The sequence below is a fragment of the Odontesthes bonariensis genome, chromosome 10 (genome assembly GCF_027942865.1).
Source record: "Odontesthes bonariensis isolate fOdoBon6 chromosome 10, fOdoBon6.hap1, whole genome shotgun sequence".
NCBI classification, from domain to species: domain Eukaryota; kingdom Metazoa; phylum Chordata; class Actinopteri; order Atheriniformes; family Atherinopsidae; genus Odontesthes; species Odontesthes bonariensis.
This window is the reverse complement of record NC_134515.1, coordinates 13,746,882-13,771,313: the sequence shown is the minus strand read 5'-3', so window position 1 is coordinate 13,771,313 and position 24,432 is coordinate 13,746,882. Positions and strand designations below refer to the sequence as shown.

At 39.8% G+C, this 24,432-nt stretch overlaps 1 protein-coding gene across 2 annotated transcripts in view; it reads right to left on the bottom strand.

Annotated features, from left to right (window-relative positions):
• The window catches only part of mgll (monoglyceride lipase), a 38,496-nt gene extending 17,108 nt beyond the window's left edge, over nt 1-21,388 (bottom strand). Inside the window, exons 1-3 of one of the 2 annotated variants that reach the window (XM_075476340.1) lie at nt 21,120-21,388; nt 19,370-19,508; nt 5,763-5,869 (exon numbers count right to left, since the gene is read on the bottom strand). In XM_075476340.1, coding sequence (XP_075332455.1) covers nt 5,763-5,869; nt 19,370-19,497 — 235 coding nt within the window. In that variant the 5' untranslated portion in view covers nt 19,498-19,508; nt 21,120-21,388. Of the gene's footprint in view, nt 1-5,762; nt 5,870-19,369; nt 19,777-21,119 lie in introns of those variants that run through there. The other variant, XM_075476339.1, reaches the window with a different exon arrangement.
• Nucleotides 21,389-24,432: the final 3,044 nt, after the last annotated feature.

The following is a 24,432-nucleotide window of genomic DNA, read 5'->3' as shown; positions in this document are numbered from 1 at the left end:
CAGAAAAGAGGAAAGGGTAGGAGGATTGAAAAAGACTGTTTTGACAAGGAAAAGAAGCCAGAGGGTAACAAATAAAATGATGAAATTTCTCCTGCTGGAGAAAATGAGAAGACAAGAAGATGGACAGCAGCCCAAGTGATGATAGGAGAAAGAAGGGTAAGGGAAAATAAAGATGAGGAATGAAAAAATAACAGCAACAGGAAGAGGAACACCTGAGAAAACAAGATAGACAAGAGTTAAGTGATCATTAAGTATACAAGTACAAATACTGCCGATGAGTAAAGAAAATAGCAGAGTAAGAAAATGAGAAGTAAGTAAGCAGAGTAAGTCTGTAGATGACCAGATGACAGCAACTATGATACAAGAAGAAGAAGACAGCTGAGAGAAAAGTGTGATTGACAGATGGTGAGGAGGGAAAATTTATAAATATGTATGTGTATATATAATATATATGTGTTCTCCTCAAGCTTTGTACCGCACCAACTGAGAGATTGGGCAGGCTGCCGTGGCAACCACAGAACCAACAACACCGTCTCCTAAGCATTCACATGTGCAGCTCACACCTTCTTACATTCGCTCTGCCATTTAATGTGGGGCTGTATTCATAAATGTATGCATCTTGTATGCGTGCAAAGAAGAGCATCGACCATACTTGTTGTTTTTTAGCTCGTCAATACAGCGGCAAAAGGAGAGAAAACGATGGTGTAGAAATCCCTGCCCACTCATTGCAAACTGCAAACTTTCTTCCACGGCAGATCAGAGGCTGACTTTGTGGAATGATCTGTATTTTGTTCTGCTTTTGAAGATCTCAGTTCTGGGTTTGTTGATATTGCAGTTCGCCTAGTCTTTTCTGTTAGGCTTACATTCTGATTGTATTTGCATTCAGTAAATCACCACTACCTGTCTTTTAATGTCATCAGCGCCCTCTGTATAAATACTCCTTGGTTCCTCTTGTCCATTGCTACATCCTCAATGCAGTTCCCCATGTTAGCCTGTCCTGTTTCTGTGCTTTTGTTCTGTTTGTTCATTTTTTAGTTCCCTGGATCTCATGACACAACAATGCTTTTTGTGTATTTTAAAATAATGCCCTACTTTGCTCCAATCTAACCTCCTTCTGCTCATGTGCCTGAACTTGAGTCCTCCACCTTCGCCACTCCTCTACACATTCAGACATATAAACACTGCAGGAAGAAGATCTGCTACTGTATAGTAGGCAAAGCTACAAAGGAGCCCTGATTCAGATGTTTCTTCTGCCATTCTTGCTCAGAATCCTCTCATAGTTGGTGGTGAAAAGCCTTGAAAGGAAATCTCATACCTTGAAAACTCTGACTAATGCTTAAAAGAACAATCATGCAGGCAATTAAAGGTGAGTCAATACTTCTAAACGCAGAGTATTATTAGGATACCCATCCATTGAGCCGAGGACACCTTTGTGTACACAATGCAAAACAAATGTTGCAATTTGTGGCCCAGATTATCTCTGAATGTCCCTTAATGTGTCAGATTACAAATGTAGGCATCTATTTTCAAATCTTTTGCTTGTCCATTTACAGTATCTCACTTTATTTCTATCTGAAAAGTACCTGTAGAGATGCATTTGAGGAGGGCATCTTCTTGCTTAGGTCAATGTCCTTTTTCTCAATTTAAAGACAGCAATGTAGATCTGCACCTGAATTTAGTGGGCTCTTCATCACCCACTTCATCTCTTCACTGCGTTTAAGATATTTATGTTGATAGTTTCGCAGATTCCTTCAGACATGCATTCCGCTCATTCTGACAGCAACTGAACATGCTGGCAACATGCCTGGATGAGTAGCCTAGTGTCTTTCCACAAAAACGTCTTACATCTTATGAGACAGCAATTTTACTAGGTCAGACAGACATAAGTTTAACATATCACTGTAACCATGACATAAGTCTATACTGCATGTAGTCACATATCTGCTATGCAAGGAAAGTAGGCGGTGGGTAAACTTGGCATATGACCAGCTTTTCAGAAGTTTCCCACAGATTGTGCTATCAAATAACTGAATAATGGTAATGTCCAAACTGTCCCATTCATTGGATTTTTCTACCATAACTAGATTCACAGAAAAGCTTTTTTTTCCCCAATGCCTCAGCCACATGAACGAGGAAAAGCTCAATGCAATGAACTCCTCACACGGGTTCTTGTTTAACAAGCTGAAACATGTTGAAAGGGCTATTTTCAACCCCTTCACTTCAACAGCATCGAAGGAAGACTTCACCATTTTGGCATTATACCACATTATACCTCACCTTTTGTACTGTCCAATCTTCACGTTCGTATCATTGGGGTCTCCTTCATTGTCAAGGGCTTAACGTAAAAGTTACCAATGTATGTCGTCACTTTAACAGACTAAAGAAGCCATTTGTGTTGCACACTAGAAACTACACCAGTCCGTTGTTCAAGGCCTGGGTATGTGATAGGTGTACAAATGAAGCGATATAAATACATACTTACTTAAAAAAGTACGTTCAGCTTTAATTTTAGGACTCAATTTCAAGTTTGTTCATCGGAAGTTAACCATTGGCAGGTTGATCTATAACTATGTTGACTGGTAACAGATGCATCGTGGGCCAGATGGAAGAAACCTCCTGTCTCTGCAGGATGTGAATGAAAGAATTACACTTGAGACGGAAAAAAGTATAAAAGATCTCAACTGCTGAACTCTACCAAGAGTTGCCCGCGGTGGCGTGTGTGTGTCTGTGTACGCATGTGAATGTGAGGGGGATAGATGTAAAACTAGTGTCTCCAGGGACTCGTTCCACTCCCGTATTTTCCTTTAAACACTGTGACATTTAACTGCGAGTCACGGAACAAACTGCTCCTGTGTGAGGGGCCTCAGTCATTCACTCTTTTTTTATCGTCTTTGTCTGCTTCACATTGGGATCTCCTCTGCTGTAAATATATTCCAAAGTATGCTGAACACAGCTGTTAACAGCAGGCTCTGGTGCACTTTCACATGACGTATCCCTGATGTCTCTAAGATCCTCTCAGTAAAACCACAAAGACTCAGAGCTGAGCTTGGAACTGTCTACCCTTAGATAATCTTGTTGGAGGGAAAATAGAATTTGGATCAACTCAGTAAAAATGCATCAATATGGCGTAATTTCAAAACACATAACACAAGAACACTTTGAAAAAGTAGGAATGTTGATTTGTCTTGAACTGTTTATATCCAAACCTTCCTTTTGAGCCAATTTCTCTTTAACATGAACATATCTGCTGGAAAAGAAAATGGTGAAAAAAAGGGAAGTTGCTGCTGTTTCAACATCAAATCTATGCCGAAGCTCGGTCTTCTCTTGGCTTAGCTCGATCAGATGCTACAGTGGGCCTTTATTGTTTAAACACGGTGCTCACAAAGTTTCAGTTGGTCATGGATTCTAACAATAAATGGCTTCTAAGTCAAAACCAGCAAAGAGTTGGGGGTGCTCTGGAGTAAGTTCTACAGGCAAAAAGCATGTGCCAAAGCTCACTGGTTTCCGAATCTGTGCTGAAATCACCTCAGTCAAAAAAAGGGAACGTGAGGCTGGGGCTTGGGCACAGTAGTGCTTCAAGATAAATGCAACTGTCAACTTGGTTCATGTGACACAAAAGCGTTTATCATTTAAACCCAATTGTCGCACAACTAGGAAAGGTCAGAGAATCACTAAATCTGTATGGTTAATCGTCTGGGGACCACAAATGTTTCTACAACCTGTCAAGGGAACCCATCTGTGAAGATATTTCAGTCTGGACCACAGAGATGGACAGATCGGTTGACTGACCTCCACAGAGTCATGCTGCTGGCTTTATTATTCTAAATCTTATTATTCTAACATACAATGATCTTTGGCAGAAAAACGACTTAAACTCTTGCATGGTGGTCTTTTCCACTGCATGAACAAAACACTTATCTAAACTGATCACTACAAACTAAAGCAAGACGATTAAAAAAGTGATATGTGTTTAATGTTTAAAGTTGATGAAAACAGTACAAGTCAGTGGATACACACAATCTAAGTATTGTTTTTAAAATGATGACAAAGGGGAGGAATGTTTCGTGATATTGGTTAAAAATGTACTAAAAATTTTAGCTTCCCACTTGAGTTGCTACAGCAGCTGATGTACTCAGAGATAAATCTCTCTTTCACTAGCCTCTAACAAGCTGCTATTCATTCATGGCTTTAAGCCACGACTGTCACTTGCACAGAGGCGTTGTGTTTTCAGGCAGTCTATCCCACTGTACTTAATTCAATATTTCTAGAACACCTAGAGTGTTTTTCTTTTTCTTTTTTTTTGGACCAGATCATCTGAGCAGCTGGTTTAAAGATATGTGTGAAGCCTCAATTTCTTTGCAACATCTGTATTGGAAGAATATTCTGCTGTCACGAGAACAACTTTGTATCCTGTTATAAGCTTTGTTGGCCATACAATACATACAGAGAAAAGGATTTTTTTGTTCTCCCACTTTGGATTAATTATCTAAAACTGTAGACATACTTGAGAAGAAAAAAGCCAAACAAAGTTAAGTCAGAATAGTTTTATTCACATATCCACAAATCAAAAATTAGCCGAGAGGGGATTCATAGTTTGTCCAGCAAATGACATCCTCTATCCTTTGCCTCGGATGAGGAACACCCCCCAATCACTAAGTAAAATGGAAACATGGGTGTAAATTTCAATTTGACACATTTTTAAACAATAATAATAATAAATAAAGAAAGAATTCAAGTGCTATTTCCCTTATATTTGTCATTTTGAGCCACGTCTGCTGTGTAAGCTTTTTAAGCTGACTGACACAATATATATATATATACATACATATATATATAGAGAGAGATATGTAATTAATATTGCTGAAATTAGCACTTTTGAACAAGATGCTAAACCCAAACCCGAAGCCTTAGACACACCATGTGATTTGTCTGTGTTTTTTCTAGGCTCCGGACCAGTTCTGCCAGCGACAAGGGGTTACAGAGTTAGACAGTTCTGCTCAAAGCTCAAATGAACAATTGACAAAACCAGCAAGTTTTTCTTGACTTGCATTCAACACACTGCTTACACAGAAAGGTACTGCTGCAGAACAAAAGAGCAATGAACCACCTAACTGCTTTTCTCTAAAAGGATTAGATCAATAAAGAATTAACAAGCACCGAAGGGATTTCTGTAAGCTCAAGCAAAAGCTGTGCATGAACTGTTAGCCCGATTCTTTTATTGGAAGCCCAAGAACAAGCTGGAGAAGTCTTAAGTTAAACAAAGTATTTATTGATGGTCACAAGTCAAGTATCAGCGCTGGACTCGGAGAGACAGAGTTCTCGCATAAAATCCGTACGACCAAGCCCCGATATCCGGAAACATTTCATATTTATGTTCACCTTTATCTCACAGAGGTTGCACCTACACTCGACAACGTATCATTGAACATTTACTAGTGATGTGAGCAGGCCATCCACCATCTTCGTCATGTTCTTGTATTTACTGCACCAGACCTATCTGTCCTAATAGAGACGCTTTATCAGACCCAGTTATTTTATCCCGCTACATCCTCTTAAAGTCTTAGACATACATTACGTTTGTATGAGCAGAGTGTACAAACTAGGAACATAGTTTATTTAGTGAACTACAGAATATGAATACATAAAGTCAAAGAATAAAGCCAATTTATAACAGAACTACAGATAAATATGAGAGGCACAATGAGTGTAAGTGTAAATGTACGCATGCGATTACAGTCCTGTGATATGTGTTTGTCACTCACCATGGTCATGTGCAAATACCAGAAGGGACAGATCCCTCAGTCTCTGTGCAATCTCATCATATGGCCCGCTGTGCTCCCCAGCTCCATGAACAATAAACACCAGAGCCCTAAGAGGAGAAGAATGGAGAGGAAAAATGTCAATTCACAAGCAAACCTACACATGACGCCTTTTATCTTTCTTTATCTGTTTTTTTTTTTTAATGCATGGGAGTGTCATGCTTCTGTAATTTACTGATAAAGTCCTCTACTGATCTCTTCAAAACAGAACAAAAGCAGAAATGTTTACGGATGGGGGAAAAGAATCCAGCAGTTCCTCACTTACAGACCATGGAATGTAATCATTATGGGACATTTGGTAAATCAAGTATAAGAACCTGTGCATTACTGACTGGACTGGATGTTTAGTTGTGAGTGGGGGACAGTGGTGAATGATGATGGAAAAATTGACAAAGAACAGCAAGCGGGAAAAAAGGCAGACTGAGAGCGAGTCAGACTATGTATTCAGATAAAAAAAAACAGTTATCATCCATCTGCTCATTGGCCTGTATCTACACACCCCTTCCTGCCTGAGTCAAAACAGAAACTGAGGAAGCCAGAAAAAGCCAAAGGAATCCATAAATACAGTGAGAGCAGCTATTATGCTGCCACTATACTGCTGACACGTTCATATCTCTGAGCTAAAAGTATGGAGACTATGGAACCATCAGTTGGGTTTTGTAAAATGAAAAAAATATATATATATTTTTTTGCTCAATGAGTTTTATTTTGTGAATTTATTTATTGCTTATATTTTTTATCCATACTTCCACATGCTCCCAATAGACTAAAACAACATGGACATAGTTATTGTGAGCGTCAGGCTCTAAAACATCCCTCAGTTCAAGAGACTCATGTTCAAAAAGTATCAGCTTTTCTCATGATGTCATCAGCTAATTTCCCTCTGATAAGTGTGCTGATGGTCCTTCTGCAAATAATTCAGTTATTACAAGTATGATAGCCCTAATAGATTTGGTTTTAGGGGCTTGATAGAGTTGATTGTGAAGCCTGTGAGCCAATGGGAGTCACTGACCATCCATACTGATCCATACAGGTCATGATAGTCCTGTAATGGACTGATGATACAGGGTGTACCCCGCCTGTCGTTCTAAGACACATGGGACTGCAGGCCCAAGCAACCTCGAACAATAGTAAGCAGATAGGCTATAGAAATTGAATGAATTAATGTATGACTCAATGTGGCTCTAACTCACAGGAGCTGCCTATATTAGGGCTCTTCAACTGGCCCCTAATTTCAAATATCCATACACTAATGTTGCCGTATAAAGCTGTATAAATTGGTAAAGAACTAATTTATTACTGTTGTAAATAGAAAATATAGTCTTGGGGATAATTTTTTCCCTATAAATTCATTTTATTTTCATTCTCCTGGCATTTCAGGAGAGTGAAACATTTCAGCAATATCAGCTATCAATCAGCATAGTTACATGCACCCTTTTCTTAACAGTGTTATAAAGTACTTTACAAGAAGGGATAAGGTTAGTTAGAGTCAAATGAATGTTCACAATAACACAATAATAAAAATGTGTGATAAATATATCAGACATTGCCAAAGGCTTTCACAGAAAGGAAAGTTTTAAACAGGATCTGAATCAAGCAACAGACTTGGTGTGTCTGATTTCAGTGGGCAAAGAGTTCCATAACATAGGGTTGTGACAGCCTGTGATCTGGAAACAGTTAACAAGCAACTATCTGTGGAATGTCAGGGGGGAACATACCAGGTCAATAAGTTTGAGATGCATTTGAAGTAAGGCCTTCTTTGTAGGAGAATTGATTTAATCTTATTTCCTTTATTTAGCCAGGAAAGTCCCATTGAGATACGAGAGCTCTTCGTTCAGGGAGTGCTGGTCCTGGTCAGATTATCATACCTATAAGTAAAGCTGAATTCACTACAGAGACTTGACTGGTGATTTTTTTTTTTTTCATATGCAGTTATAAAATCAGGACTTGATTAGAGCAGAGAGTCTGCAAAAGCTTTCAGCGGCCACGAGCTGACCAGTCATTTAGCTGTCTGACAAGAGAAACAGATAAATATCTAAGTGACTTTGCTACTCAGTAGTTTAGTCTCTGCCAGCTCTGAGTTCTTTACATTTAGCTTCTTCTATCAATGCATATTCAGCAGGGGAGCAGCACTGAAATGCCAAAGTGTTTTTTCTCTGAGAAACACCAGCAGTGCTGAGAAGCCTGCGAGGGCTTCAATAAGCAGCAGCGGCAGCAGACAATTAACACAAATGCACTCAGAGCCAGAGGAAGAAGGGAATGAAGTGAAACAAGGAGAGAACGAGTGAAAAGTGTGAGGGGTGGAGTGGGGGGCGAGGAAGAGTAGAACAGAAGTAGCTGTTCATCAGGCTTCATTAGCACATTTCACTCACGGCTCTTTCCCCTTTTTTTTTGGGAATCCATCGCTTGGGGCAAAGAGTTCCTCTGCACTCAAAATGAATGTGAATGTGAGTGAATGAGTGTCTTTGTGTCAACATAACGTTCTGCAACACACATCCAGAGGAGCAGCAGAGACTTAATTGGGTTAACACACTGCACACTACATATGTAATTTCCTGCTTCTCTTACAAAGATTCTATCCATGCTTAATTTTCCAAAATACCTCTTTGTTCTTTCTGATACCCTCACTTTCAGTTTCTGTCTCTGTGTTTGTTGATGCTTGAGTGGTAAGAAAGTTTAAAAAAAAAAGAAAAAGTCTACCGACAGCGAAAGACTTTGAAATATTTAAATACCCTGCAACGTGAGGCATCTGCAGACGAGTGCCATCATTCAGGCATCCTCAGTATGTTGGCTCAGCCGTATGAGGCCAGATTACTTTTTCCACATTGCTTGTGGTGCTCTGTCAAGTATTCAAACAGTTTTACCTCTATGGGCTGAGATATTTTGACACATACAAACACTTCCTTTACCTGAATGAGAGCATATCTCCCTAAGCTGAAAAGAAGACTTGTGACAGTTTGACCATTTCAAATGTGATTGAAATATTTCACAAAAGTTGGATCTGGATACTGTTCATACTAGAATTAGGTCTCAAGAATGTCTTAGCATCTATATACTGAAAGAAAATGCACACTTCCCCACTTATCATCATGCTTTCAGCGATTAACTTATCAAGTGAAAATATACCTAATATTTGATTGGTACGGTGATGTTCAGAAGTGGGTGTCTTAAAAACAAAAGCAAATGTGGATGAGCATTTCCATCCAGTGGTGTGGCAATCTGTGCATTATCCCTGTCATGATTGATTCTTGTTTAGAAATGTAATGACTACGTTATATAAAGCTAAAACACTGAGAGACTTTTCACTGCAAATGATTAGGTTTGAGAACACCCCGTGTTCTAATGTTGATGATCTGTTGAACTCTTACACATCGAGTCTCTTAAATGTTTTGGATACCATTGCTCCTGTCAAGGTTAGAATGGTTAAAAGTAGGCAAAGGGCACCATGGAGAAAAGAAGAGTCGGTCAGGGCACAGAAAAGGGAGAGCCGGAGAGCCGAACGGAAATGGCGCAAGTCAAAGCTCCAGGTTCATTATGAGATTTACAAAGAAAAGCTATGTGTGTTCAACCAGTTTTCGCGTAGAACAAGGGAGAGTTATTTTTGTGAAGACAGAAAGACTGAGACAGCTCTGATCAAGGTAACAAACAATATCCGCCTGAACACAGACGCAAGCAAAGTCTAGTTCTTAGTTCTGCTGGACCTGAGTGCTGCCTTTGACACAGTTGACCATGCGATCTTATTACAGAGGTTAGAAGACTGGGTGGGAATCTCTGGTAGTGCTTTAAACAGGTTCAAGTCCTATCTCGAGGACAGGAAATATTTTGTTGAAATTGGTTACTGTGCCTCAGACCAAATGGCTATGACCTGTGGGGTTCCCCAGGGGTCAATCCTGGGACCCCTATTGTTCAATCTGTACATGCTTCCATTAGGCCAGCTAATATGCAGCTATAATGTGTCCTATCCCAACTATGCAGATGACACACAGATCTACGTATCATTGATGGCAGGAGAACACAGGCATGTAGATACATTGTGTCACTGCATCGAACAGATCAGTGTGTGGATGCAAAACAATTTCCTCCAGCTAAACTCAGACAAAACTGAAATCATTGTCTGTGGCCCACAGAAACAAAGAGAAAGTGTTATCAGTCACCTTGAGACTCTCTCTCTAAAACCTAATTATCAAGTTAGAAATCTCGGGGTAATATTGGACTCAGACCTGAACTTTAACAGCCACATTAAATCTGTAACATCAGCAGAAACATTGCCAGAATCAAAGTAATAGTGTCTAAACCAGACTTAGAAAGACTAATCCATGCGTTTGTCTCCAGCAGGTTAGACTACTGTAACGGCTTGCTCACTGGGCTCTCTAAACGGGCTGTAAGACAGCTGCAGTACATCCAGAACGCTGCTGCTCGAGTCCTGACTAGAACCAGGAAATACGACCATATTAGTCCAGTGCTCAGGTCTCTGCACTGGCTTCCTGTCGCTCAGAGAATAGACTTTAAAACAGCTCTGCTTGTGTACAAGTCTCTTCATGGTCAAGTGCCAAAGTACATCTGACATGTTAGAGCCATATGAACCAACTCGGGCTCTGAGAGCCTCAGGGAGGGGTCTGCTGCTGGTGCCCAGAGTCAGGACGAAACAAGGTGAGGCTGCGTTTCAGTTTTATGCTCCTAAAATCTGGAACAGTCTTCCAGAAGATGTGAGACAGGCCTCAACTCTGACAATGTTTAAATCCAGGCTGAAAACAGTTCTATTGAGCTGTGCATATGACACCTGAAAGTATTTTATCTGCACTCTTCACTTTTAATTTAATTAATTAATGATTATTTTTTATGTTTTTTGGAATGATTTTATTTGCCTTCTTGTGATTGTATGTAGCTGTAAAGCACTTTGAATTTCCTTGTGTACGAATTGTGCTCTTCAAATAAACATGCCTTGCCTTGCCTTGCTTTCTTTCGTTACAGTATTTCACTTCACTCTTCAGTCTTTTCTCTCATGGGAACCAGAGACCCACTTGTCTCTCACACAGTTTCCATTACTGGAACAACATGGCTTATAACCAGCCTTATTAAAACACCCAGAAACCCTGAGAGAGAGTTTATACCTCCCATTGGCTTTACACAGAGATACTCCAAACAACTACAGATCCTAAACAAAGCCAAGGCCCTAATCCCCTTCATGCAATGGTGGTGGACTCTGCAAAATTATATGACTTTTAAACCTCCCAATGCTTCCCAATAACTCCACCTTCAAAGTAATAAATTTAGTAAACTTTATTACTCTTCTCAGCATTGTTTGTGCTATCTGAGATTATCAAGCAAAAATAAGTAGTTTCCATGTCACAATGGGAAAAGCAACATACTCAATCTATTACTTTGTTACTTATGCTTTTTCTTTAACAGCAGTGCAGAGATCAATTAAATAATGTCCTGGGTGGTGCAGTCACAACAGAAAAAATGTAATAGATATGTTTGTCCATATGTGTTGTAGTTCCCTCATCCATGGTTGTAAATTGTCAGATGGAAATGTGTTACTAGGCTGCTGTTTTGTAAAGATAGAATCTAAATTTCCCAAAGGGAACCACGACTGATAAGAATGAAAAAGTGTGACCCATTGCAGCGTGTGCTTCATTAACCGTAACCATGTTTTTTTAACTCCTAATCCTGTAAGTACGAGTTGTTGTCCGATGTATGATGTTCATGCTCAGATAAGACTCCCACATACATCTTAGTGATGCATGTGTGGACATTGTGGCAGATATGACTCAAGGAACAAGAACCAAACATGGTTACTAGGGCTCCAGACTCTGCAGATGCCAGTACAACAGAGGATCTGTTGAATAAGCTCTCTCCGGGAAGGGTCCACACTGCAACCCACAGGACTCAGAAGATCAACTGTCAACTTCCGAAAACCAGACACCACAGCATCACATGGGTTTATGCCAAAGCAACTAAGAGATGTTTTGGCAGCAAACAGGGGGCTGACAGTTAAACATGTAGTTTTATTCTGGTAGTAGACTGTTGCATAGCATATACATCAATCATGTGCCCAAACTGGGTAGGAGCCAAAGGTCAAGCAAGAATGACCAACCACACATACAGTACCCGAATGGAATTAATGGACAAAAACTCTTTAGAACTCAGTTAGATGTGCACTTGCATGTATTGCTTAGTTTGTTAGGACATAAATGTTTATATAAAGTTACATTCTGGGACCTGCCTCCATTTTGTGTAAACCAATCCCTTTTTTCTGTAAAAATTTGGTTGAAGAGTAGTGGTGTCTCGTCATGAAGTAGTAATAAAGGTCTGGATAAACTCCAGGAAATGTATGTAGGACAAAAAAATATCCTCTGTAAACATGACTAAGTATGCATACATGTATGTATATTATTTATAATATGTAATAGCATCTATAAGGTATGTGAATTAACTATAAAAATAAAGAAACCAAGATTAAAGGAAAACAGTGGATGGAACCGCATATTTACAGCATATGAGAGCATAAAGGACATAAATAGGTTCTGAAAAGCTACCAAAAAGAACACCAGTAAGACCAAATAAAGTTTGATTTTAGTTTGAGCTTCGTGTTGCTATCTACGTTTATTTAACTTCCTCTTTTGGATTAAGAGGAAGTTAAATAAACAGAGCACCACAAAGATGACTAAATATCAACCCCCTCAAAAAAAGAACATATCCTGGCTCCACCAAAGACAAGGTATGAGACTATATCTTCTGAATCAACTGCAAACTTCCTATTTGCTCATTAGTTCTCAACAAGCAGTAACCACCCATCCTGAAACATGAAGCCAACACAGAGGAGCCAAAAAACTGTGGTTTAAGTTGGGATTTTTTCCTAACTCAAACTTGAATTTTAGTATTTATCATGGGCAGGGCTGCATATTGTCCTCAAATACAACCCTAGCATGCCAGTTCTGATATAAACACCAGTCCACAAACCAATGGGGGACATTATAGTGGTCACATCCATCTTTTATGTACAGTCTATGGCTCTGGGTACTTATATTTACTCTTCAGTAACACTTGTTTTAAGTGATATTATGTAATGACCATGGTATTGAACAGTACAGTGCAGACATTATACACAGAATAATGATGAACTATAAGGAAAATGATTGTTCTCGATTATTACAGCTGTAACCTCTGGAAAAATTGTAAACAAGACTTTTACCAATTATTGTATCTAGCTCTCTTAATACTATAGGGTATGCAGTGGAAAATGTGGGACATAACACACAAAGATTGCACTGTAACTTAAGTCTGCTTCATTAAGAAATTTTAGTTTTTTTTTTTCATTTCTAAGAAACCATCAGACTTTGCACAAGTCTGAATTCCCAGGTGACGGAAGAGTTGATGCACTTGGATCAAAACAAACGGATATGACAGAGAGTAACAACGAGACAGGTGGGAAAAGAGGCAGAGTTTGACAGTTAGAAAGTGATTGTGATAAACCAGCATTGAAAGGATGCTAGAAATGGGCAAGTCATTATGTAGTGTGTGACAAAGTGTGCTCTGCAGAGAAAAAAAAAAAAAACACAAGAAAGTGGAAATCACAGTGTGATGGAGAGTAATGATGGCAGACAGACTGCAGGCAAGCACCACAGGAACATTTACACCAATGGGATAACAGTTAAACCAAAAACACGCTAAAGTATAGCTCTAAACAATTAAATGTTTCAGTCTCATTTTATCTGTTCACCAAAAATACAAGATGATTTGCATATTTTAATGCAATTGTGAAGGATTAAACAGATAAAGCCACAATGGATATGCCAACCATCTACCTTCATGCAACAGAGATGGGTTTATATGCACATGCAAAGCAGGGCTTCCTAACCTTTAACCGATGTATAGCTTACTGATCATAAAAAACCGAATCAATGGAAAACAACCTGAGAAAAACAAACAAAACAACTAATTTCTTTAACTTCTATGCCAATTTTCCTCCTGTGGATAGAATTACTAGCCTGGGTGCCAGCCGAACTTAGCCCCGCCCATAAAATTTTTGGTCGGGAAGTTCGGTCTGGCTCTGCTCAGTTGGGAAATCTCTATGCTCGACATCAAAACAGTCAACCCAATCAGATTGCCAGGGCAGGCTTTATACGATGATGGACAGATGATCAACAGGGACATTGCATTCATTTTGAAACGCGATAAAGGCTTTTATCGATAGAAATTATGTTTTTCCTACAACAAGTGTGTGTCGCTTAATCTACGTCACATACTACGTTGCTCTGATTGGTTGTAGGTCTGTCCAATTGAGCGAAGAGGCATTTTTTCTCCTGGTTCGGTTGAAACACGCCCCATACTCAAAACTCTATCGAGCGGTATCAGACTCACATTCTGACTAGAATCGTGAGTATGACGTAGTCAGGCTATAGAATTACAGCCAAACTACACAACAAACCACAATACTCAAATCCTTTCTGACCAGTTAGCATTTAACCTACACATTGTTTGGGACTGCATGTTCAGTGTTTCTCATGCAAAAATGTATGTCAACACTACAACATTTTAAAAAAAGACAGCCTCTGATACTACCAATTATTGTTGGAATCTAAACTTTCTTATACATTGCCATTGCAGCTTTATAACAGATGACCCTTTTGTTCTCTTGTTATCTTAGTGTATTTTTCGTTTATGCACCTTACTGTTGCAATATCTACTTTTTTTCACCCCACCAAATGACATTAAATTCCATTCATAAATCTTTTTTGCGGTACAATCAACATTATTTCCAGAAATCACAACAGTTACATTGTAAATTTTGACATTTGTCCATCCTGTCATTTGAATGATCCAGGCCAGTCTGCAGCTGCTGATTTGCATATGCAGTAATCAAGTCTAACTATTGAGTAACTCACCTAAAAGGTCAGGTCTTTTAGTCATTTAAAGTCACTAGTTCACTATGAATAATCACAGCTGGCACTTGGATCATTAGATTTTATGGAAATATAAGTGTCCCGCTTATTTCATACGTTCAGTTGCTCAAACACTATTTACTCCATTTGCCTTTTAAAGTATCCTCCGCGGACACAGTAGAAAGCAGCAGCAGGGAAATTAAATAGCCTGACACTGCAGAAACACAAACATGAAAGGAAACTAAAGCCACGTGCAGTGAAAACGCTGGAAACAGCATGACCCATTTACACAACCTGTGAGTGCATGTCTGTGACTATCAGCTGCATACAAAGAAGAATGCTACGGAAAAATAAACGTTTTCAATGCATACATGCTTCCAAGTGTGTCTGAGTGTTCATGTGTCCAAAGTTAGAAATCTGCTGAAAGCTCTGTCAATTATTGTAGATGTCCCGCTCTCTGCCTCTTTACCTCTCACCCACTCCCTGCTCCTAATGAAAGGACCTTTCAGGAGCTCAAAGCCTTTGACCTGATTTTTATTCTCACTCCAAAAAAAGCGTTTTACATAAAAATATGATATGTTGAGCATTTTTCTCTGTAGCGCAGACATCACAGCTTTGTTGTTTCAAATATACAGCTTGTAAAACAATATCATTATCATCTACATCTTTACATTTCCAGGTAAATTTGGGTAGAAATGTCCAAGAGAAAAAGACCTAAAGTGACTATCCTGGTATCTCTAAAATACATTCTTCTGCCTCCTAAAGATCACAAGGATGACTAACTGAACAGAAATTAAACAAACATACTGGAAAAACTACTTCCTTTTATCTTTGGTTCTTATTCACCTCCTGGTTGCAGGTGCTTTCCCCTCCCAATAGTTTTTTTTAAATCTGGTTTAATACTTTGTGAATTATTCTTGGATGATTTCACACAAAGGTCACACTGACCAAACTTTGCATGGGACCTTTCCTTCTACTCAGTGTGGAGTTGCAAGTCAAAGCAATTCGTTATCTGGCCCACGATTAGCTGAAATAAACATCAGCAGGCTTGACGCCATGGTTACAGCACAAACATCACCAACTGTCGGGATTTTAACAAAAGTTGATGGTAGATGGCTTAATCAGCCCTGTTAATGATCAATTAACTGAACCTGTTGCCTATCTTCATACTAATGCAATATTAAACTGCATCTCTGAGTTTTCAGCTGTTGGTGGTGGTTAGCAAAAAGAGAAAAACACATAACCTCCTGCTTTGTAAAATTGTAAGTTTTTACTATTTTCTATTTTAAAAAAAATACATAAATAAAAATCAAATATAATAATCTTCTATTGTTGCATTTCAAGTCCTCAGGAGGAGAAATGACTCACTGCCACCTGCAGGGTATTACAGGACTCTCTATGACTGTTATAATTAGGGGTGCAATGATAGAAAATGGCTGCTTATTTAATGATGTGTTAATGAAGTAATGCTCTTTGTACAGCCAAAACATAGCCATGTGTTGCTGAGAGCACGCTAGATTGGTGAAAACTGTAACGTTTGAAGATCTTTCAGGCACAGAATGAACTAGATAATAAATACATTTGAAATACTTTTTGTGTGTGATCATGGGGTATGAACAAAGCATACTCGTACACCCCTCATTAGAACACATTGATTATATTAACAGTGACACATCACTTTTAAATCTGGTGTACTGTCCTCGGAGTTGTGGCTAATGTTTGAATGCAGCGTCAAACAGCAAACCTCTTGCCTTGACTTTTCGTTGAGTTTCAAAGCTTATCACTGCACCAGCTGCAACTGAGGCTGATACAAGACTTTTCTTATCTGAAGCGAAAAAACATGAACCACACTGTGTTGCATTTGAAAAACTGTTCTGCTGTTCCTTCCAGTCTCTCTGAAGTTTTTAATTAATATGTATTCTGTGAAATGCTTTGAGTGTCTGGCAAATCTGCATTTATAAAACCAGAGATATACAAAATTTGGGTCTAACACACGGAGTCACTTTTATCAGAGAGGCTCGAGCGAAGGCTGTTTGACAAACAAATGGCTGACAGCATCCTGAGCAGTTATACTCCCTGATAACATTCAGTCTGTTATCATATTAATACAATTTGTTGATGCATTGGTCCCATTGGTTAGGCATCAGAAACACTGTGCACTTGTGAGTCTCCCACACTTGAACAGCGACAGATTCTTCAGCTTGTAAAACTTACTATAAAACCTACTTCATCCAACTTTACAAGAGCTGCAATCTCAGCAAAAACAATGTTATGATTCTGAGTGGCGGTGAAGAATTTAGGCATCCTCTGAAAATTTAAATGCAGCTTTTGTGGTCTTCTTCCTTGGACATGAATCCATTTTTGTGAAGCTGCTGAACACAAAGTATTAAACCCATCCAATCTGCACACAATAGGGAAGCAAAACACTCACTCTCAGCAGCTTCCATGCACAATATTTTAACCAGACATATGAATTAATGTGGGTTAAACCATACATCATGATATGTGTTATTGGGACCCCCGAAGGTCTGCCTCCTCTACGTCTGCTTGCAGTTTTAGCATTTTGACAGATTGACTTCCAGTGAGAAAGCGCTTACATAACCCTTCCAATACTGCCGCTGACAACACAGAGGACTCTGCAGATATTTTAATCCTGCGGTGATTCAGCTTTTCACTTCTAAATGGGATTTGCAGGAGAAACATAAAGCTGTTATGGTGTGCCACGATAAATCAGTTTGTTATGTGGTCAATCAAGTAGCTGAGACAATAGTGGAGACTTTTAGACTATTTTTTTGTTTTTTATTAAATATTTTGATGGCAAAGTTTAACTATATTAGCAGTCAGAGTGATAAGGAGTTCTTAGCTGATGCAGGAGTGTGGAAGGCTTTAGTCCACAGCAGCATGGTGGGCAGTTATAAGGTCTGGTGTTTGTCTGTCTGGCATGTTAACACAGAAACAACATTTCTAACGAACTAACATTCACAGATATAAACACACAGGTACACAAACATCCATGCACAAAGTAAACTGAAGAGGACTACAGAATAAACACACACACACACACTTGCATATGCTATTGTAAACCATAAACCAGGGTTTATGGAGCAATAACACAGCAGAGGCACAGACACAGTGTCAGTTAATGAGTCACCGCTTAACTGGCTGAAATGTGTGAGCCAGCCTGTGTGTTTTGTGTGAACAGTAATATCTTGATTCCAGATGTTTTGTGGGTTTTCAGCTTCTGTCACATAACACTCCCTCTCTGCTCTCACTCCGCATGCAACTATGTGGTTCATAAGGGGGTGTGACATCTGTTGTGTTTCTTTCTGCGCTGCAGCAGCGACGTGTGCCGAGGTTGCAGTGGACTCAAAAAGCATGAGAGCACATATCACCGGGGGGCTTCCAATGGGAGGCTGTGGAAACTCTCACTACTACTGTAAACCAGTCACAAGTGTTTTACTTAAGAAATTCAACCCATTCATCTAGTTCTGTTGTTTGATGTCATTTTGGTGAGGAGGCGATGCTGTCTTTTACGCAACAGAATGCCGGATGAGTCAGGAATTTACTCTTTTAGCAGATGAACTCTGATGCTGTCCCCTAGTGTGTAGAAGGACATCTGGACACAAACATAAAAACAAGTCTTTGTGCCTTTATTTGCCCTCATTTCCTCGCTCTTGAAAGTTTTAACAGTGAGGAATATTCTGTACTGATCCTCATCATCATCTGATCCCTGGTGCGTCACTTAAATCTGTGATCTTCCTCCACATGATGTTCTGATTAGTCCTGTCTATCTTCTGTGTCATCTACTGCTTTCGAAACACGGCCCGAGTTTTCCAAATGAAGTTTTATGATTTTAAATGATTAACTTTAGTCTTTAAAATACAGAAAATGTATGTAATGATTCAACAATGACAAAAATATGGACAAAATGGTAAACTTAAACCATGACGTGGTCGAACAACAGATTCTAGATTGTTGTTGCTAAACCGGGTCATGACCCAGTATGAGTCTCTGGAGCATCTGGTAGTCCCCTATGAGGAGATTAACACAGTTAAAAGGATATAATTTGGCATGTGTCACACAATGAGACTAAACTGTCCAGATTTCCTACAGATCACAACAGTTTTTATTAGTTTCTATACTCGAGTTTTCCGTCATTAAAGCTCTTAGAGCTTCAAAGTGCATCAAAGGAGGTCGATGAGCCCTAAAAGATCATTAAAATATCAAGTAAACTATTAAGACAGAAATTGTCTAGAGTGGGTGGAGAGTGCAGATTAGAGACTTGTTGCAGCAGTCACACTGACTCGCAGCGGCTATTTGAAATTGAGACCTGTATTTAAAAGATAAATTAACACGTATAAGTGTGTACTAATAAACACTGAGAGTGGTTACACCTAGAGAAATGTTAAAACTATCAAACATGGTTGGAGTAATACACGTAACTGTGTGCTGTCAGTTAAATCCTGAGTACGTGTTGAGGTCATGTGACTGCGTAACTGAAAACAGCCATGTGGTCACAATCACTTGCAGAATCACAGGATCACATAACGGCACTTGAAATTAAACCAACTCTGTTGATAGCCTAAAGATTGCTCGTTTCAAAGGCCAACGCACACAGAGTGAAGCACGAACACATTTCCAGTCCAATCTCCGCTCTCCACTGACCTTGGCGGACCTGCGGGCTCCCAGTAGCGGCAGAACAGGTGCAGTCCGTCGGCATTGACGATGTGCTGCAGCTCGGTGTAGGGGACTCCCTGCGGGCTCCGCCGCGGTGAGGCTCCCGGCTCGGGCATGGAGAGGTCTTCTGCAACAGAGACATGGAACAGCGCTGACAACACATCGCTGCCGTAGAAGAAGCAGCTGAAGGCGGCGACGATCAGGCAGGCTGCGGCGGTCACGGCGTTCATAATTTGTGGTTGTTGTTGTTTATGTGTTTTGGCGCGTGGATTAGGCTCGCACCGGTGATGACAGTGTATATGGGTTAGCCAGGATCTAATTCTGAGCTGCGCGCGCACACAAACACACACGAGCGCAGAAGCAATGTTGTCAAAGCGACTAGTGTTACGTCACGGGACCATATGCTCTGCTCTCCACCACCCTCACCCTTTTTTACACCTCTCCCTGTCCAATTCACTTCGTGTGCACTGTCATACCAAAACTACACCACTGAGCCTATAGTATACAAACACTGAGCTGGACTACTACTACCTAACAGGCTACTTTAAAGTCACAGGCAGGCTTTTTTTCCACTTATTTTTCTCTTTCCTCCTCCAACACACTAATTCTCCTGCAACACTGAAGCACAAAACACACACATCTGCCTCTTCATCTCTCGCATCACCCTCGGGCTCGGGTCCAGCTACACATACCGAACCTATATCTAGGCTGCACAGTGAATGCCACAGGCGTCGGTATAGAGAAGAGGACAGTGCGCCCTCCACTTGGCACATCCACCCGGAGGTAGAAAATAGCCCAGGAGCGAAGCTATTTATCGAGGTGATCGGGTGTCGTCTTACAGGTTTAGTGACCTGACAGAACAAAGCGCACCATATTATAGGCTAAAGGTCATAGCCGGTGATAACCAATCAATTATTTTTTAATCAAACTGCCCATGTTGGTCTTTAAAAGCTTTAATTTGTGCTCGAAGCAAAACAAACGTCTGCCCGGTAGTATCTGCTACTACAGTGGATTCCCCCAATTGATGTCCGTCAGTAATGTTTCGACAACCAGGACATCACAACGGGAGTCTATTAGATTTTGATTGATTTTTACCCTCGATAATAGACTAATAGGTCTATTTCTGTTGCCAGTTCCGTGCAGAGAAACGTGGTTCATGTCTGAAAGGGATCATTAAAGAGCGCGCAAATGAATGAATGAAAAATAGTTAATCATTTGCATCACGCATGTGGAAATTATTGTTAATCACACGGAGCTTGAGTGCTGGGGATCATAAGTGGGAAATGCTCTCATGGCGTGCGTGCGTGCGTAAAACCTCGCTTTTGTTTGAGCTGCAGACAAACATGCCCACCTTTACGCACTGGCAAGGGCGCCTCATAACTGGACAGTAGAACGACAGAGGCTCTCTTGAATGATTTCACAAAATGTACAAGCGACTGCTATGCCGTGTCTCTGTTAACGCTGGCATTACAGCCTCAGAATGATCGACTCATCTGCCTTGGATGCTGATATCGACATCAGCGCGTGCACTGTAGATCTGTGCGCTGTGACAGAAACAGTAAGGTCTGAGGGATTTAGAAAAATAAAGCCAGAGAAGAAGTGAGATTGTCTAAAAACTTACATGATTAAACCTAAATCAAAACGTGCTGCTGATGATAAACAAAATAGTCAAGCCTCTAATATTGTCCCGCAAACGCACGCTGACTACGATAAGAACATTAAAAGATTAGGGACCGACCTGCTCAGGAGCGTCTGCGGCGAAGTTTCAGCTCCAATTTCTTTCTCTCTTTCTTTCAATAAGTCAGTTTCCCTGAGCCACCCGTCAAGACAAGAATGGAGTCGGCGACGTTTGAGGAGAAACTAAATAAGTGTTCACACACATACACACACCCTCTACCCCCTCTCTCGCTTTCTGTCTCACTCATACATATTTTCCCCAGAGGCGGGGATGCAGCGTTTCTATCGCTCTTTCAGCCTCGTTTACTGTGGAAATAAAGAGCATGCGTGAGTCCACATAGTTCACATGTGTGCATACCCAGATCAAGATGTGAATTTATTAACAGTATCATGAGTCTCTCCTCCCTCGTTTGTTTTAAGTTCCTCATCGGAGGACACAACAACCCTTTTAGAGTAAAGGGATTAAACAGGTGTTTTGTTTCCTTACAAGCAGCACAATGTTTCGGACCAGTTCACCCTCTTCTCCTTTCTGTTACACTCTTAAGCAAGAACATGCACGGCTTAGTTGTAGCAACATTTAGAGATTCCTTATTTTTGCCATGCTTGATGTGTTACAAAATTGCCGAAATAGAAACGAAGGGGAAGAATGTGATTACACACTGCAATGTAAGAAAAAAATACCAAATTAAAAATGGGGGGCGAGGGGAGAGAAGAAAAACAGCTTTGTAGATATTATTTGACAGGAAATTAATCTATACCTTTTTGAGGCCTAGGAGGAAACGGACAGTGTAAGACCTCATGGTCTTGAAAATGAAGCCAACGTTACAGTGCTTAAAACTGCATTCCTCTTCAAAATGATACCCTTTTGCATGGAATTATATGTGAAACATTAGCCAACATCTCACTTAATTTATTACTATACTAAACATTTTCCTCAAAAGTTTTGTCATCTCAGTTAGTAGTGTGTCAAATTCTTTAATATAGTACATGTTGCTTTTGCAAATTGCCCCATGCAGCTCAGGAGTGTAAATCTAGAGAGAAGATTCAGTGTGATCCGCTGGTTTCCTTGGCTATACACTTTTTTTTAAAAGAATATCTTTTTATAAAATGGACTAATTAGGATTTTCATTGATTAAGTTTAATTGTGAAATAGATTGAATTAATGTGTCTTATAACTTTTGTTATGAAAAGTCTGAATATATATAAATGACCTGAATACATTATAAATCAGTTTAGAGCAACATACATAAAGCAAGGTATATGCTGTAGGGTGGGGCTGCATTGTGATTGACAGGGTGCTGGTTAATGGAATGGGTGGAAGGCCTGATCGGAATGGGTCTCAGGGGCTTTTCTGAGCAGTCTTTGCATAGCATAGTTGGTGATAATGTAATGCATTTTCACTCTCAACTCATCACATATTGATTCTTCTTCAGCCCTTGGAGTCACATTTGAGCACAGTTCCACTTTAGCTTACTTTTTCGACATGCAAACGAATGGTTTGCCAGACATTCAGAGTTTGAAAAGATGGAGGTGGATTAAAACACAGAGTTTGTGTCTGGTGACTAATTTCAGTTGATTTTTCGTTAGTCTTAGACTAAAAGCTGCAGCAGGTTTAGGAGGTAGATTAATGAAAAAAGACAGCAAATGGGTACACTGTGTGTGCAACGAGCTCTGACCCCTCAAAGCCACCACAATTAATTGCACGCATTTAATATTTCTAAAGTCATGAACATATATAAAGTCAACATTCTGGACCAAAACAGCCTGCTATTTACATAATTAAGGTTTGTTAGGAACATGCTGGGTTTTACGTCAAAGATGCACCTACCCTGTAAGCTAAAACTGTGACCAAATCCATCCATCCATTTTCTATACCCACTTAATCCAACTCAGGGTCGTGAGGGGGATGGAGCCTATCCCAGCTGTCATTGGACAAGAGGCAGGGTACACCCTGGATGGGTCACCAGCCCATCACAGGGCCACACAGAGACAAACGAGACAAACAATCACGCACGCTCAGACTCACTCCAAGGGTCAGTTTAGACTCTAAACTTTAGAGTCACCAATTAAACTGACATGCATGTTTTCTGCAGTGGGAGGAAGCCAGAGAACCCACGCATACACGGGGAGAACTTACAGACTCCACACAGAAAGGCCCCAGACGGGATTCAATAGAGGAACCCTTTTGCTGTGAGGCGGCGATACTAACCACCACAGCTAAAGCTGTGACCAAGTGATGAATATAAACAAAATAAAAACAACTTTTTCACATATACTCATAGCAAGTTCTCCAGGCTGGACCCAGACCTGTTACTAATATAAGAATATGGATTAATACAGATTTAAGGTCACAGACCTGAATCACATCTTACAAGCAATTGATGAGGAGAAAACTTCATCTAGTCCCAACAGAAAAGCTAAAAACGTTGATAACTGGGCTGTCGTTTATAGTCGTCACTGCAAAGGAACAACTTAAAAGTAGCTTAAAATCTTATTCTTAGCGGCCTCTAGTGGTTCAAGTTCTGAAATTGCTGCAGACATTTGTATGTGGGCTTCTTCTGTCATCAACACAATCTATAACAATTTTAGGAATGGCCACAAGAGATTGTCAACAAAACTAAATCCTAGGCCTTTTTGAGTGCTTTAGCAGACAACTTCCTGCTGTTTATTCTAGGCTTACAGGCTCTGAGAGAAATTTGATGGGCGTGTGTAAGCGAATAAACTAAGAGCAGGGGGGCTGTTTTTCTGCCAAAGCACATAAAAGGCATTTCTGGAAAATCTACTTGTTTTGATTAAACTAAATATGTTTCAGTCCGTTCTGTTCCAATAAACAATGACTCATCATACCTGGTTTTAGTTAACAAAAGATTGCTGTGATGGTAAATCTTTGAAGAGGAATTTTATTGAATTTTATTCCACTTCTCTAACTGCTTACAGAAACATAAACCCAACAGGCGCTGAACCATGGAAGAAGAGCTAAATGAACTTTTTTGAAAAATGTCCATGTGTGACATTAAAGTGCTTAAATGTTCCCAAAACATGTTAGAAAAGTAACCTGTACCCTCCATGTTTGAGTCATCCGTTTCGTAATTACAGATTTTCTCAGAAGTGTCTGGAGGTTTCCTGTTGATGTGTCTCAAAATTACGATGTCCTAATTGGGAAAATCTAATTAAAAACTGCCTGTGTTTGGAAAGGAAATGTGCAAATAATATGAATTTTTCAGCTGTATTTTTGGTATAATAAAAACAATCTCTATGCTGGCATTTTTAATGTGTTTAAAATGCAAAGAGTTCATTTCAATGACATCATGTAATGTTAGCCAAAAATACATATCAGCAGAAATGAATCCACGTTTACTGAAGTTTACTATTTA